We start from the raw sequence: 15,979 nt of genomic DNA on the forward strand, positions 1-15,979 counted from the left end.
CGTTACTCTGAAGTGATGTCTGTCTTTGAAGTTAAGGTGTGTTTCTTGTATGTAGCAGAAGGATGGATCCTGTTTTTGTACCCATTCTGTTAGCCTGTGTCTTCTTATAGGTGAATTGAGTTCATTGATGTTAACAGATATTAATGGCCAGTGATTGTTAATTCATGTTATTTTTTGGTTTTGTTGTTGTTGGTAGTGTGTGTGTGTGTTTCCCTTCTTTGGGATTTGCTGGTGTGAAATTATCTATTGCCTGTGTTTTTGTGGTTGTAGCTAATTTCCTTGGGTTAGAGTTTTTATTCTAGTACTTTCTGTAGGCCTGGATTTAGGTGGTTAGGTATTGTTTAAATCTGGTTTTGTCATGGATTATCTTGTTTTCTCCATCTTGATGATTGAAAACTTTGCTGGGTATAATAGTTTGGGCTTGCATCTATGGTCTCTTAGTGTCTGCAAAATGTCTGTCCAGGACCTTCTGACTTTTAGAGCCTCCATTGAGAAATTGGGTATAATTCTGATAGGTCTGCCTTTATATGTTATTTGGCCTTTGTCTTTTGCAGCTTTTATTATTCTTTCTTTATTCTGTATGTTTAGTGTTTTGATTGTAGCGAGACCTTTTTTTTTTTTTTTTTTTGGTCTAGTCTATTTGGTACTCTGTAAGCTTCTTGTACCTTAATAGGCATGTCCTTCTTTAGATTGGGAAAGTTTTCTTCTATGATTTTGTTGAATACATTTTCTGTGCTTTTGAGCTGGAATTCCCCTCCTTTTATCTCTATTATTCTTAGGTTTGGTCTTTCCATGGTGTCCCAGATTTCCTGGATATTTTGTCTTAAGAATTTGTTGGATTTGACATTTTCTTTGATGCCTGAGATTCTCTCTTCCATCTTTTGTATTCTGTTGGTAATGCTTGCTTGCATCTGTAGTTCCTGTTTATTTACCCAGATTATCCATTTCCAGAATTCCCTTGGTTTGTGTTTTGTTATTGCCTCTATATCAATTTTTAAGTCTTGAACTATTTCCTTCACTTGTTTGATTGTTTTTTTTTTTCCCTTGGCTTTCTTGGTTTTCTTTGAGGGATTTATTGATTTCTTCCAATTTTTTGTTTGTCTTTTCCTTCATTTCTTTAAGGGAATTTTTCATTTCCTTTTAAGGGCCTCAATCATCTTCATAAAGTTATTTTTAAAGTTCGTTTTCTTCTGCTTCATCTGTGTTGGGGTGTACAGGTCTTGCTGTTGTAGAACCACTAGGTTCTGATGGTGTTATATTGCTCTTTATGTTGTTGAATGTATTCTTACACTACTGTCTACCCATCTGGGTTTGGGCTAATTAATAGATACAGGTGCTGATTCTTCCTCCAATTGATGTCCATGGTGCTTTTGCCTCTGGGGTGCTCTTCCTCCAATTGGTGTGGGTGGTGTCTATGCCTGGGGGGGTGATGGAGTACTGTTCCTCCAATCAGTGCAGGTAGAGCCTGTGGGGGTGGGGGGGGGGGGAGCCTCTTATGCTGCTGGGGATGGTGGTACAGTAGCTTGGGGCTGGGCTGGGTGGGGGAGGGGTGCAGAATGTGCCCTGGGACCTAGGGCCTAGAGAGCTGGGCTGCCCAGCCAGACCAGCCACTCATCTCTTTCTCCAGTCAGTGCAGGTGGAGCCTGTGCTTGGGGGGGGGGGAGGGGGAGGTTCTGATGCCACTCTTCTTCCAGTAGGTGCAGGTGGGGGCTGTGCCTGGCGTTGGGCTCTGATGCCTCTAGTGGTGGTGGTGGTGGAGCAGTGGCTTGGCTGCAGGAGACTTGCCTGCTGCCCAGCTGTTGGGCTACCCAGTTTCATTCATTCTTAAAGAGTCAGTCAATTACTGTGCCACAGTAACCCACTTTCTGGAAGGGTCACATGAATTATAGTATCAGTGGACCAGTGCATACCTTCAGGAGTGTCGGGGCACACATGTGTCTGCTGAGTTTTGTAGCCCTTTGGCTTCTCAGGTTTCACCTTTGAGTGTTCAGTGTGTGGGAAACTGTTGGGTCACCAGGCAGCTATGACCTACCAACTCTCTCTCCCTTCTGGAAATGGGGTCCTGAAAGGTATGTATGTATGTATGTATGTATGCATGTATGTATGTATGTATTTATCCATTTATTTATTTATTTATTTATTTATTTATTTACTTACTTACTTACTTACTTACTTACTTACTTACTTATTCACTTATTTATTTATTTACCCACTTACTTATTCATTCATTCATTCATTCATTTATTTAGAAATTGTGCCATCCTCAAAGCCGCATCCTCCTGTCGTGGGCAAAGTGACTCATCACAGCATCGAACTGTACTGGGATCTGGAAAAGAAAGAGAACCGTCAAGGACCACAGGAGCAGTGGCTTAGGTTCTCCATTGAAGAGGAAGATCCTAAGATGCACAATTACGGTGTCATTTACACGTAGGTGCAGATACAACTGCTCACCTTGTATCTTGTTTTCCTCACTGCAGAATGGTTATCCAGGTAGCTAAGGAGCCCCTGGCTCCTCTGAACTTAAAGAATGAGTTCATGAATTTTTGGTAAATGAGCACTAGTGGTTAACTTGGAAATGAATCTGAGAGCTTCTTTGACTCCTGAAGTATGCTAGTGTATATCACTTATGCCTGAGATGTAGAGGCAGAAAAAAACAAAACAAAACAAAGCTTGGATGATGTGAGCCATGGTTCTTGTTCAGGCTGTTTTGTTCCTTGAGTTTTTTTGGAGCTGAGGACCGAACCTTGGGCCTTGTGCTCACTAGGCAAGCGCTCTACCACTGAACTAAATCCCCAACCCCGAGGCTGTTTTGTTAATGGACTCAAGGTGAAATGAAGTGCTGCTTGTTGACGCCAGCCAGCTGCTCCACTCTGTGACACTGTCGTCCTCTTTATAACTCTCTCCACCCCAAACAGCCTCCACTTCAGCCTCGAGGAAGCTAGGCTTGTCCTACATCAGGGCCTCGCTCTTTATAGTTTCCCTAGCATTATCTTATTTATTTGGCCAGATCCTTCCCAGAATATGAATCCTAGATGAAGCTCCTTCCTCCATACTCCCTCCTCTATATAAAGGCCGCAGTCCTTGCCAGCCTACCTGCCCCACCAGCAACCTTACTTCAAATCCTCGTTCAGACACCTCTCAATCCAGCCCTGCGCTGGGCATTTCCCACTGGTGACTTGTTCTTTTCTGTCTCACCCCCCCTCCCCACTATTTAGGGACACTGGGAGATGGGCAAGATTTCTGCCTTATGCAGCACTCTGTCCCAGCTCCTAGACCACTGCTGGCTGGCCACAGGCCCTCGCAGAGATGTGGCTTTCATGAGAACAAGTGCCACAGGGAGTGGATCCTAGAGTTGGCTTTCCTTGCCTTCCTGTGTGTCACCTTTGCCTTGACTCCCCTTGGCCACTTAGCCCATTGCAAAATAAAGTCACTCCTTTCTGTGGCTTAGGAATACCAGAGAAAGATGCAAGTGTGAGTCCTGCTTAGCCTTCACTGTAGGTGTGAAGGGGTTTAACACAGAAGAGCCCGGGGACCTCTTCCCACCTTTCTCTGGTGCCCCGGGCATAGAACTGCAGAAACTCACAGGCAGCAGGCTGACAGGGATGCAGTCAGGATCCAGAATGTTCAGTCAGCCTTTCCTCCAGGGCAGTGTGCTAGTGTGGGGAGATGGGGGCAGCCTGGATGGTGATGGTGCACTCGGGAACTTTTCTGATCTCACGTTGCACCGCCGCCCCCTTCTCTCCTCTCCTAGTGTCGCTGACCCTCTACCCCACTCTCGAGTTTTTACCTAAGTGGTACAACCCTGATATTTGAGATGCATTTCTCTGTGTCCAAACAAAAGATGGCATTACCGGAAATAGAGTTGCCATATGAAAATCATGTTGGAGCCTGAATCCCTGCTTCGGTTAGGTTTCTACTGTAATAAATGCTGTGACCAGAAGCAACTTGGCGAGGAAAAGGTTTATTTCAGCTTACAGTTCCACACCTCACTACATCACTGAAGGAACCTGGAGGCAGAAGCTGGTGCAGAGGCCATGGAGGAGTGCTGCTTACTGGCTTGCTCCCCGTGGTTTGCTTAGCCTGCTTTCTTACACTCCCAGGACCACCCTCCCAGGGCTGGTACCACCCACAATGAACTGCACTATCCCATAGCAATCATTAGTTAAGAAAATGCCCCAGAGTCTTGCCCACAGGCCAAGCTGGTGGGTGCATTTTCTCAGCCTAGATACCTTCTTCCCAAATGACTTTAGCTTATGTCAAATTGAAAAAAAAAAAAAAATTAGCTATCACAATTCCTAAGATGTTCTTTAATCATGTCACAAGTCTACTGTTAAAGTGATTTCCTTCTAAATGCATACATATGTAATATAAAATGCATCGTGTGTGTGTATGTGTGCACATGTGAGCGTGTGTGGTAGATGCATGTATGTGCAGATACATGTACCCATGGAGGCCAGAGGCGTATGTTGCATGTTCTGCTCTATCATCCTCTGCCCCTATTCCATTGAGACAAGTTCTTTGACTGGACCTGGTTTGCCTTCTGTCTATTTGGTCCTCCTGTCTCTCCCAACCCCGGTGCTAGGGTTACAGGCCAGCTTTTTAATGTAGGTCCTGGGGACTGAACTCAGGTCCTGATGCATTTATGACAAATGCTTTCCTACCGAGGCATCTTCCTCACCTTAACTTGTGTTTTAGGTATTTTCATGGAAGAAGAGAAAGATAGGACCCTCTACTTGTTTGGCTCGTGCTTGGCCAGAGCTGTCCTGGCTATCTTCCTCTGCTACTTCTTGGCCTCCTTCCTTCCTTCCTTCCTTCCTTCCTTCCTTCCTTCCTTCCTTCCTCCCTCCCTCCCTCCCTCCCTCCTTTCCTTCTTTCCTTTCTCTCTTTCTTCTATCCTCTCTTTCTTTCTTCCTTTCCTTTTCTTCTTCCCTTCCTTTCCCCTCTCCCCTCCCCTCCCCTCCCCTCCTCTCCTCTCTAACCCTTCCCTCCCCTCCCCTCCTCTCCCCTTCCTTCTCCTTTTCCTAAGTGCCTGGCCTTCATTTAGAGACAGCAGCCATATACACCAGCCTCTGGCCCAATGCAGTGTCTGCACAATTCACCTTGGCCCTGGAAATCTGGCTGCTGTCAGGCCAGAGAACAGTCTTGGATGATGGCCTGCCATCCTGAGCTGGTGGCATCTCCTGCAGAACCTGATTCCAAAGGGGCCTCGGTAAAGTTGTATCTCTTGGAAAAGTCGTGCACACTGCCTGAACGCTAGGTGGCAGGCTTGGACTGCAGTAATCCCGACCTCATTTGCCAACTCATGCCTCTGTCTCTAGTTAACATGAAGACTAGCAAATGCCTTCCTTACTAGAATGGTTATCTAGTGTGCACCGGGCTGGTGGACTTGGCTGCTTCCTCCCGCTTTGGCAGTTTGGCTCTAGCCCATCACCAGGTGGTCTTCATCACACTGGAGTGGTTTCTGGCTTGGGCTTTCCTTATAGTTCTTGGAAGTACAGTTACCCAGTTTTGTGGGTTCTTCCTCTGCTGCCTTTTTCGGGGCCAGGGTATTCCATTCCATTTTCTGTCTGGTTTGCAGACATGCCCCAGGGCCTGCCCTGCCCAGGCCTTTTCCAGCGGGAAGAGTCCGCTTGCTGTCTGTTTCTCCTTTCTGCCCTGAAGGTTGGCTTTCTTGTTACTCTCATTTGTCATACCATCTCAAGCAGGTCTTCTTGTGTGGAGGATGAAGGTCGTCGTGATCCTTGGAGTCTACTCCCTGAGTGCTATTTAATCATGGCACGTGATCCTCTGTGAAGGTAGTTTCCTTTTGAAACTGTGTGTGTGTGTGTGTGTGTGTGTGTGTTTGTGTGTGTGTGGGGGCAGCGAGCATGTGTGTGTGTGTGTGTTTGTGGGGGGGGCAGCGAGCATGTGTGTGTGTGTGTGTTTGTGGGGGGGGCAGCGAGCATGTGTGTGTGTGTGTGTGTGTGTGTGTGTGTGTGTGTGTGTGTTTGCCCACATCTACCTTATTAGCTCTCATTTCTGATCATAAACTTTCTCTGATGTAGGGGTTCCTGTCTTTTGACAGTACCGTGGCTTTCTCTGTGTGTTTCTTGTCCTTCCTGTGGACAAGTATCCTCATCTCTCCCCCCATCCTGCCAGTGTGACATTCTAAATCAACTGAAAAGCTCCCTCGCTGTCTTACTGTGGTATTTGGAACCTTATCATGCCTTTTATCCATCCCATTGTTGTATATTAATGAATCTGTTCTAAATGCCAGAGATGTGGCTCTGGGGTCAGGTAGAAATTCCCCAATGTTGCAAAAACAAAACAAAACAAACAAACAAACAAACAAACAAAAACCCCCCAAAACCACTACATTATAAATGAGGGCAAGTAAGTAAAAATGCACAGTCCGTCTTAAGGAGGAAAACATAAGATGAGCTGGGGTTCTGGGATGGGAGTAAAGACCCTTCACTGAGGAGAGAGCTTATTCAAGACCTGAAGCAAGTGTGGGATACTGAAGGCGAGGACTTTCCGGGCCAGTGCAGTGTCGGATGGGAAAGCACCTGGAGGAAGTCGGAGGAGAGGAGTGGCCAGTGGAGAGTATTGGTGAGGTTGACAAGGCCGTAAGAGGTGACAGTGTGGCTGTGACTTGTCCAGAGAACACCAGCTTTTATTGGAAAGCTGTTGGGGGAAGGAAAGGAGGTTGTTAAGCTGGGACAGGCAGGATCTGAATGGTTTGTGAGGGCTGCTGTGGCTGTCTGAGATGAGGCTGTGGAAGACGAGGCAGTAGGCAGCAGACAGAGCTAATTAGGAAGCTTGTGCAATAATTGAGGCGGGAGATAGCAGAACAGTATGTGGACTAGTTGAACATAAGACGCTTTTAATGGTAGATTTAAACCATTTGCTAGTAGAGCGGGGCGCATGCCTGTGGTCCCAATGGCTTCAGAGGCTGAGACACAAGGATCTCTTGAGTCCAGGAGCCTGGGGTCAGCCTTGAGAATTGCAAGGCTCCATCTTAAAAAAAAAACAAAGCAGAACACCTTAAAAATTGTCAGGGGCTGGGCAGTGGTGGCACACACTTTTAATCCAGCATTCAGGGAAGTAGAGGCAGGTGGATCTCTGAGTTCAAGGCCAGTCTGATCTACAGAGTGAGTTCCAGGACAGCCACAGCTACCCAGAGAAACCCTGTCTCAAAAAAGAAAACAAACGAACAAAAACAGAATTGTCAGGGCCCTAGACCTACCACCTGTGAGGTGGGAGTGAAGGTGGACAAGCAAGGGAGACTGTATTGTGTGTAGGGGTGTGTCTGTCTGTCTGTCTGTCTCTCTCTCTCTTTCTCTCTTTCCTCCTTTCCCCTCTCTTTCCCTCCCCCACCCCCCCACCCCTGTACTTTAGAGGATCAACCTTACCCAAACTGTAGTGAGGAAGGCACTTAGCAATGTAGTCTACCTATCATGAGAATACTCTGTCCCAGTCTGATTTTTTTTTTTATTTTCTAAATTATAATTTTCAGCCCATGTAGTATTTCAGGGCATTTATTGGTTTAGAGAGTTCACATTGTGATAAGTATATTTACATTTCTCACACATGTCTGCTTTCTTATTTAAATGTTTTTCATAATGCCATCAGAACTATTTATTATCTTACACTGCTGTATGTGTGTCTGTCTGTCTGTCTGCCTGCCTGCCTGCTGGCTTCTACTCCAGGGAATTAGACCTTTGCCTGTGTTTCTGCATTACCTTCCTGAATATGCATCCTCGTTCGAGTGAAGAGAGGTGGTTTCACAAATAAAAGACACCAGAACAGGGCTGATCAGGGAATAGGGCCTGATGTCACATAGATATAATGCACAGATTATTTTCTTGGGTTTGTTGGATTTTTGTCACCTGAAGTAACTTTGTGGTGCAATTTACTGATTTCTCCAGGAATCTAAAGTTTGGATGAAAACCAAGGGGAAAGAGTCTTGGTAAACTTGGAGTTGGGTGATATTGCTAGATCTCACTGAAGCATCTTTCCTCACATGCCTTTAATCTGACACATCCTAGGCTCACTATGCTCCAGGCATGCAAGCCCTTCATCTTGGGGCTGGTGTCCTTTGGACCCTACATTTCATTCTGACACATCTTGTCCGTTGTGGAAGTCAGAGAGATCTTTCTTGCAGGACACCATGCAACTTCTCTATTCTTTCACCCTTCATTCCTCATGCAAGGGAAAAAGTTTAGGAGGAAACCAGAAGGCTTCGGGTTCTGGGTGGGAAGGGGATAGAAGAGTGGAGGTTACTGCTCCATCCAGGGCCAGGAGTGGCTCTGTTCTGTACTTACCCCTTTCATACCACCACACCTTGGTGAAGAGACTGATTTTCCGGTGGGCTCTGGGGATGAACAAGTGAGACTTGTGAGTGACAGGTGTGTCCCATCATGTTACTGCCTCTTCTCTGAAGCCATGTCTTCAGGTGAGCTTCTGTCAGCCATAATGCTGACTCTAGGAGATAGGGTTTGCAGAGGATGTTGGCTGATTCGTGTCAGTCTTGAGATCGTCCAGGGCTGCCTGACTCAACACCTCACAAGAGTTGCATGGAACAGAACTTGTATGTAAATACTTAGGTTGAGCATAAACTTCCTTGAACAGTTAGTTTGTGAATAGTAATGCATGGCTTTGGCCTCTGCAGAAGCTCTGCTGAGGATGAGGGAGAACTGAGAGAATATAATGGTGAGCGTGGTGTGCATGGAGCTCTGGGGAGGTGTATTGAAGGAAAGAGGACAAGAGCAGAGTGAAGTGGAGCAAAGCCTTGGAGATAGTATGTGCCCATCAAAGGTCAAGCCTTTGAACCACAAGGGAAGAAAGGCTGAGATACAGAATTGAAAGAGGGATGCTTGGGATCTACTCAAAACCCAATAAAGATTCCGGTAGTAGAAAGAAACTGAGAATTGAGCCAGATCAGGTAATCCTGTCCCTTTTGAATGGCTGATGTCTTGAAATCTGCATTGAGGCGGGGCCATCCCTCAGCCTCCCTCTCAGCAGACAGCAGGGGCCTACTAGTCCGTCCCAGTATCCTCTGAGAGGAAGGCCTGCAGGCTAGCCGCTGCACTGTGTTTCCTAAGCTCCAGAATACGGAACTCAGACATCTTCCCTCTGGAGCCAGGAGATCTTCCCTGCAAGTCTCTAGTCTGATGCCTACCATAGAAACCTCTACCTCCTGCTGCCTACCAGTGTCCCTAGGGGAACTTTACCCATGGTGCAAAATGTCCCAGTTGGTTTGTACTGTGTTACCTGGCTTCCTTGTTAGAGTGTGATTTGTTTCTGAGCAGCAAGCCATCATTGATATCTTTAGACTTGTTCCCTGCAGTATTTTGCTTGCAATAGATGTAGTAGCTATCAATTCTTTAGCCCCATCTACCTGTTGGAAGACTCTACTTGAAACTCACATGCATGCAGTCATCTTTCAAATGTGAAACTTTGTCATCTAAATATGAATTTTATGGGCTAGCATGATTCTTTTTTATCATTGAGAAAAATTTTTCATTCATTTTACACACCAATCAAAGATCACCCTCTTCCCTCCTCCCGCCCTGCCAGCCTCCCCCTCCCAACCCATCCCCCATTCCTCCCCATAAGAAGCCAAGGCCTCCCAGGGGGAGGCACATCCATTAGAGGCAAGTCCAAGCCCTTCCCCCTGCCTCAGGCTGCAGGAGGTGTTCCATCATAGGTAGTGGGCTCCTAAAAACCTGCTCATGCACCAGGGATGGATTCTGATCCTACCACCAGGGGGTCCCCAAGCAGATCAAGCTACACAATTGTCTCACCATGCAGAGGGCCTAGTCCAGTCCCATGTAGGCTCCACAGCCATTGATCCAACTTTCATGAGTTCCCACTAGTTTGGTTTAGTTGTCTCTGTAGGTTTCCCCATCATCATCCTGATGCACTTGTTCATAGAATCCCCCTCTCTTTTTGACTGGACTCCTGGAGGTCTGCCTGGTGTTTGGCTGTGGATCTCTGCATCTGTTTCCATCGGTCATTGGAGAAAAGCTCTGTGAAGACAGAGTATTCACTAATCTGATCCCTGGGGTAAGCCTACTCAGTCCTGGCACCCTCTCCACTATTTCTAGTAGTCCAAGCTGGGGTCATCCTGGGGGATTCCTGGCAACTTCCCTAGCACCCGGTTTCTCTCTATCCCCATGCTATCTCCCTCCATCATGGTATCTCTTTCATTGCTTTCCTACTTCATCCCTGTTCCAGCTCAACCATCACATTCCCTTATGATCTCATCCCCTACCCCCTACCCTACATTGCCCACCCCTCATCCCCAGTTTACTCATGGAGATCTCATCTATTTTCCCTTCCCAGGGCATGAGTATTTCTATGAAGAACACATGTGCATGCCAGTTGTGCCCCAAGCACTGTTATGTGAAACATTTTTTTGTGGGGGCAGGGAGGAGTATAAACAAATGTTTATTTACTATAGATAGCAAATCAATGACACAGTAAGGGAACAATTTTATCAAAGTTCAACTTGGTGAACCAAGGGGATTATTTTTTTTGGGGGGTTTTTTTTTGTTTTTGTTTTTTCTGGAAGGATGAGTGAGGCGTTAGTTACAGGAGCACAGAGGACTCAAAGACAGCTGTGTCAAAGGTGTGGACTGACAGAAGCTGCAATCCTGAAGCTCTGAAAACTTTCAGGCAGCTCTACAGGTCAGAGAGTCTCCACTCAGGCAGTTCAGAGGTGGGAGAGCCCCTCCCCTGGCCTTCTGAATCTTACTAGTTTCAGGAACTTGCTGCGACCTGTGAGTTGTTGGCTTCCAGAGTCTCAGAAGCTCTCCCCATCCCTTCCTGGATGGAATGTTTCAATTGGGAGGGAAATTGCTACGCAGCACCTGGAGCTAAGAGGGTGCACGTCACAAAGGTACAGAGGGCACCACCTGTGACATGTCCATTTTTCTCAAGGGATTCAATAAAGTGGGATCAGATCTGTACTGGACATCGACAGCACTCAGAAGTTGCTTCTGCCTCTTGTTACCTGCTGCTGGAAAATGCTGCTTAGGTGACCAAGTATGCGGGCAAGGCCAAAGCTCCTCTATATACAGCTGAAAACTAACTCTACATGTGAAGACTTTTCTTTGTGCAACCCTCTCCCCAAACAAAGTCTCACCTGCATTATCAGTGAAGGGGTGTGACTATATAACATTCCACCCTCAAACACAACATCACATACACTTATCTTTAAATGTTTCAAAATATCAGTCTCCGGAAATGCCATCCAACAAGGGCAAGGCTGAGGTGTCAGAGGCTTCCCTGTTTGTCTCCCGTCCAGGGGTTATGCAACAAAGCATGTGGTTGAAGGTCTAGAACCAAGGACACTGTACAGATTTCGACTGAAGGTCACCAGCCCCTCTGGAGAATATGAATACAGCCCAGTCGTCTCGGTGGCTACGACCAGTGAGTACACTCATGCTCAATGCTCACCTTTTAGAGATAACCACAAGCAATGTAGAGATAAAATTAGACTGTGTTCTCCTGGGCCCTCCATTCGTGAGCCCTGTGATAACTTTGTTTGCTGCCCGGGCCTCTTTACAGCATGCCATGAGGAAGGCCAGCTATGCTTTCCAGAATTGGGAGAGCTGCTTTGGTGCCAGGGTTGTCCTGTTCATGGGCATTTGGCACAGGGTAGAAGTCACCTTTCTCAGGAAGTGGGCCAGCAGGGATGGGCTGAGTATCACTTCCTCCACACCTGTGTACTGTAGACTTCTGGTTCCCTGGGTTCTGAGACTGAAGACAATCCAAATCAATTCTTCCCCAGCCACAAGGAGGTAATGCTCCATAGAGGTGGGCAGGGTCTAGCCACACTCCCTCAGACCACCTCGGCCTTGTCCTGGTTTTATGTCATTTCATGAGACTGATATAATTTAAAACACTTAAAGGTATGTGTATCAGGTGTCATGTTTGAGGGTGGACTATTTTATATATAGTCATACCTTTTCACTGACAGTGCAGGTGAAATTTTGTTTTGGGGAGGGTTGCACAAAGAAAATCTTTACACTGGTAACATAACTTTCAGTTTTATCTACTGTGGCTGTTGCCTTGCCTGCACATGTCCTGTGGTTTGCCATTATGTCTTCAACTGTGCCTTTGGTTGCAAGGACGGCAAGAGGGGCCTGGCTCCGGATGAACAGATTTCCAACAGAGTTAGTTAAAGCTGAGACGTGGGGTAGGGGGGGTTGCAGGGGGGGGTGCGGGGGGACACTTCACCTGTGGGCCTAAGTGTAATTTCATAGGAGGTCTGCTGCAGTCAGTTGTGCAGGTCAGGCAAGAGGGTCTGCTCCTTAATCTGGTGATGCTGAAGGCAATTCTCAGCCCTGGAGTCCAGGGGGAAGGAAAGAAGGCAGGAGAGAGAGAGAGACAGAGAGAGAGAGAGAGACAGAGAGAGACAGAGACAGAGAGACAGAGAGAGAGACAGACAGAGAGACAGACAGAGAGACAGAAAGAGACAGAGAGAGAGAAAGAGACAGAGAGAGAGAGAGACAGAGAGAGAGAGACAGACAGAGAGAGAGACAGAGAGAGAGAGAGAGAGAGAGAGAGAGAGACAGAGAGAGACAGAGAGAGAGAGAGGAGAGAGAGAGGAGAGAGAGAGGAGAGAGAGAGGAGAGAGAGAGAGACAGAGAGAGAGGAGAGAAAAGGGGGAGGGGAGAAGGGTAGTGGGGAGAAAGGGGGAAGAGAGAGCACACTGGGAGCACAGGAGGGCAAGGGCAGGGAGCAGCAGGCAGGGGAAATACAGGCATAGAGCCTGCCTTTGAAAAACTTCTCCTGGGGACACAGGCAGGATGTTCTCCCATGAGGCACTTCCTCCTGACATCCCCTGTGGTTCCAACCTCCCACAGTCACCTCTTCCCTGTCTACTCACTGGAGTACCTAGTCTCCTGCTCTGCCCACTGCACGTGCTCCATGGGCACAGTTGGCACAGGGCTGGTTTCCTGTGCAGGCTTCATCCCTGTGCACACTTGAGCTCTTCCCCTTTGCGGCCGGCTCAACACTTCCTCCATGCAGCTTTACATATTTTGCCTGCCTTTTACTCCCACTTACAATGCAGGCTCCGGGATGGAGGGAGGAGTGGTGGGTTAGCCATCTCTCACATGCGGGGCTGGGTCGGTCAGTGGGTGGATGATTAATTAAGATTTGGTGGAGGACGTAGGAACTGTTTTTTTTTTTTTTTTCTTTTTTTTCTCCATTGTCACATCTTGGGGACAGATTCATTTCTCACCAACTGAATGAGTAACCTCACTTGAATGTAGCTGGAGAGGTGCACACAGCTGGTTCTGCAGCTGTCTATGGTGGGCTCCAAGTGACCTGCTGTCCTCTGAATAACATATCCAAGCCAGGGAGGGCTTCTGACTTTTTAGGCAGAGTTCACATAGAGCCCTTTTAAGAAGGCAGAGAGACTGGCTTGACTATGCAGGTCAGCTGATAAGGGCTGTGCCCGTGGCTAAGTTTGCTTTTTGCCCAGCTGACTTCAGAGAGGCAGCTGTAGATATCTGGCCTAGGAATTTGTCCTTAGAGTTCTAAGGCTTCTATAGGAAATTAGAGAAGATCTCTCAAGGGACAGAGGTTTGCTGGTAGTGACCGTGTGCATGCCTGCGTGCACACCCAAGCTCACACATTAGCACTCCCAAACACTGCACTTGGCTGTTTCTATGCTAGCCTCATGGGGCTATGCTCAATGAAGGGACTGGGGTCCTTGGCGGAGGCAGGCCTCTGGCTCTGCTGATTGATGACTGCTCCTTATTCTGTTCTAATATTCAGTGTGGGCTGTCTTTAGGAGGCAGAAGATGCTAAACAGAGAATTGAGAATGCTCATATTATACAGAGCAAGCAAAAAATGCTTCTGTGGGCTTATAATTTGCATTCAGTTTGAGAGCATTTTAATGAATCACAAAAGGCTGCACTTTGTTTGAATAAAGGATGCTCAGCCTTTTTTTTTTTTTTTTTTTCTTCCCAGGTAGAGTACATGAGGCTCTTGCTTAAATGAAGCATGCAATTTTAATCAGTCAGATCCTTAAAAAGAAAGAAAAACAGCTGCTACTTGTTAATTGGCAAATATCTTCTCCAATGAGTTCATGATTTATTCACTGCTTTTAATAAAGACCTAAGTTCTACCAAGGAAGGTGTCATCACCACATTATACTTGTAGGCACTTCGGCAGCTAGATGACCCTCATCTAGAGTGAGATGGCTTCTCAGAGTCCATCCTGCCCATCCCGTCCCGGGGTGCCCACTGAGGGCACTGCATCCAGCCCAGATGGGCATCCCAGAGCATCCTTGACATGATGCCTGCAGTCATGACACTCAGAGTAAGCACTGTGTGGTCAGACCCGCCAAGGCCAGCCTGTTTATATTCAATTGCACATATTGCGGCCATTCTCCTGGACCAGGCCTACAGAGACTTGACGAGCTCCTGGTTGGAAGGGTGGAACATGTTGCTCACCCTGGAATTTCCTCTCTGTTCTCTGTGACTCCTGCTGCCTACAGTGGAAGCGAAAGTGGCAGACAAGGCCTTTTCACTGTGTCTTGTGAGATTCTTGCTCACAGGGTTTCTTTGTAAAACATCTTTTACTATGGTGTGTGTATGTCAAAGGACAACTTTATGAAGCTGATTTTCTCTGTCTACCTTCTGGTGGGATCTGGCATGACATGCAGATTCCCAGGCTTGTGTAGCAAGCATCTTTACCCTCCTAGGCATGCCACCAGCCCATCTGAATAGGTTTTCCTAGGCCGACCCACATGGTGCCAGTGGGATTCTCAGCTCTTCTGTCTTCCTGGTTCAGCACCTTGGTAGCTGGGAAGTACTGACTGAGCTGTCACTGAGAAGGACTCTCATAACTGACCAGTGGGTTGTTTTGTTTTGTTTTATTTTTGTTTTTTCCAAGACTCAGCAAGTAAGGTGTATGAGTAAGGATGCTGCTTTCATCTGTCTCTGTGAGGGAGTCCCTTTGTCCCCAGAATCCCATGTAAAGCACCAAGGATCCTCAGTAGAAGTGGGAATAGATAGCACATCTATTTCAGTTGTGTCATTACACCTAGACATCTTTGTTGCACACAGCCCTCAAGCTCATAAGCATGAAATGAGCTTGTTTTGTTTTTGAATATTATTGTACACCAGCACTTCTTGGATGTGGCAGGAAGCGCCTCCATCAAGAGACCTTACTGTGCAGTGAGGTGGGAGCACAATGAGGTGGGAGCGCAGTGAGGCAGAGCACAATGACACAGTGAGGTGGAGTGCAGTGAAGAGGAGTGCAGTAAGGTGGGGGTGCAGTGAGGTGGGGGTGCATTGAGGGGGAACGCAGGTAGCCAGTACAGAAATGGGGGACTGCTATAGGTGCTTTCAGGCCTTGCTATGAATATCACAAATCTGCATTCCCTGAAGTGTGGCATCCACTTTTATTTGGCATTTGTTGGGGAGGGCAGGAGGAATTACATTTATTTTAGATTCTGTATTTTCAAACAGTAAGAATAGAAACATAAGTATGAATCGGTCAGATGCCTCAATGCCTGTTAAATTATGGTCCCGGTGGGACTTGGTGAGCTCTGATGCCACCTACTCCTAACTGATGACCTTGGACAGCTTAGCGTTGCTCAGCCCTGATTTTGCAGCTTGGAGGAGAATTTTAGAAGAATGTGGAGTCCTTATTAGTAAGTATAGATTTAGAAAACTCACCACATTGGAAAATCCAGTAGAGACCAGATGAACTTCCGACACTCCCATGCATGACTCTGTAACTTGTTTTTGTGGCAGCTGGATCCTGAGAGACACAAAAAATGGGCTCTTTTGTAGATAATGGGCTTCTTATAGGCACACTGCCTCTCCCTTTGTGTAGGAAGGAAGGAAGGAGGGGAGGGAGGACAGTTTACTGGTTAGTTAACCCCCTGAAGTGTAGTGGTCACACAACAGCCTATGGATAAGTCCACATCAATGTAGCTGGGGTCCTCAAACAGGACACTGCTGACATTCT

At 47.0% G+C, this 15,979-nt stretch overlaps 1 protein-coding gene across 1 annotated transcript in view; it reads left to right on the forward strand.

The window, feature by feature from the left end:
- The window catches only part of Fank1 (fibronectin type III and ankyrin repeat domains 1), a 107,674-nt gene that overhangs the window by 74,970 nt on the left and 16,725 nt on the right, over window positions 1-15,979 (forward strand). The window contains exons 2-3 of the mRNA XM_036168666.1: window positions 2,250-2,427; window positions 11,291-11,415. Of these exons, the coding sequence (XP_036024559.1) occupies window positions 2,250-2,427; window positions 11,291-11,415 (303 nt within the window). The remainder of the gene's footprint in view (window positions 1-2,249; window positions 2,428-11,290; window positions 11,416-15,979) is intronic.

This window comes from Onychomys torridus, chromosome 1 (assembly GCF_903995425.1).
Source record: "Onychomys torridus chromosome 1, mOncTor1.1, whole genome shotgun sequence".
NCBI classification, from domain to species: domain Eukaryota; kingdom Metazoa; phylum Chordata; class Mammalia; order Rodentia; family Cricetidae; genus Onychomys; species Onychomys torridus.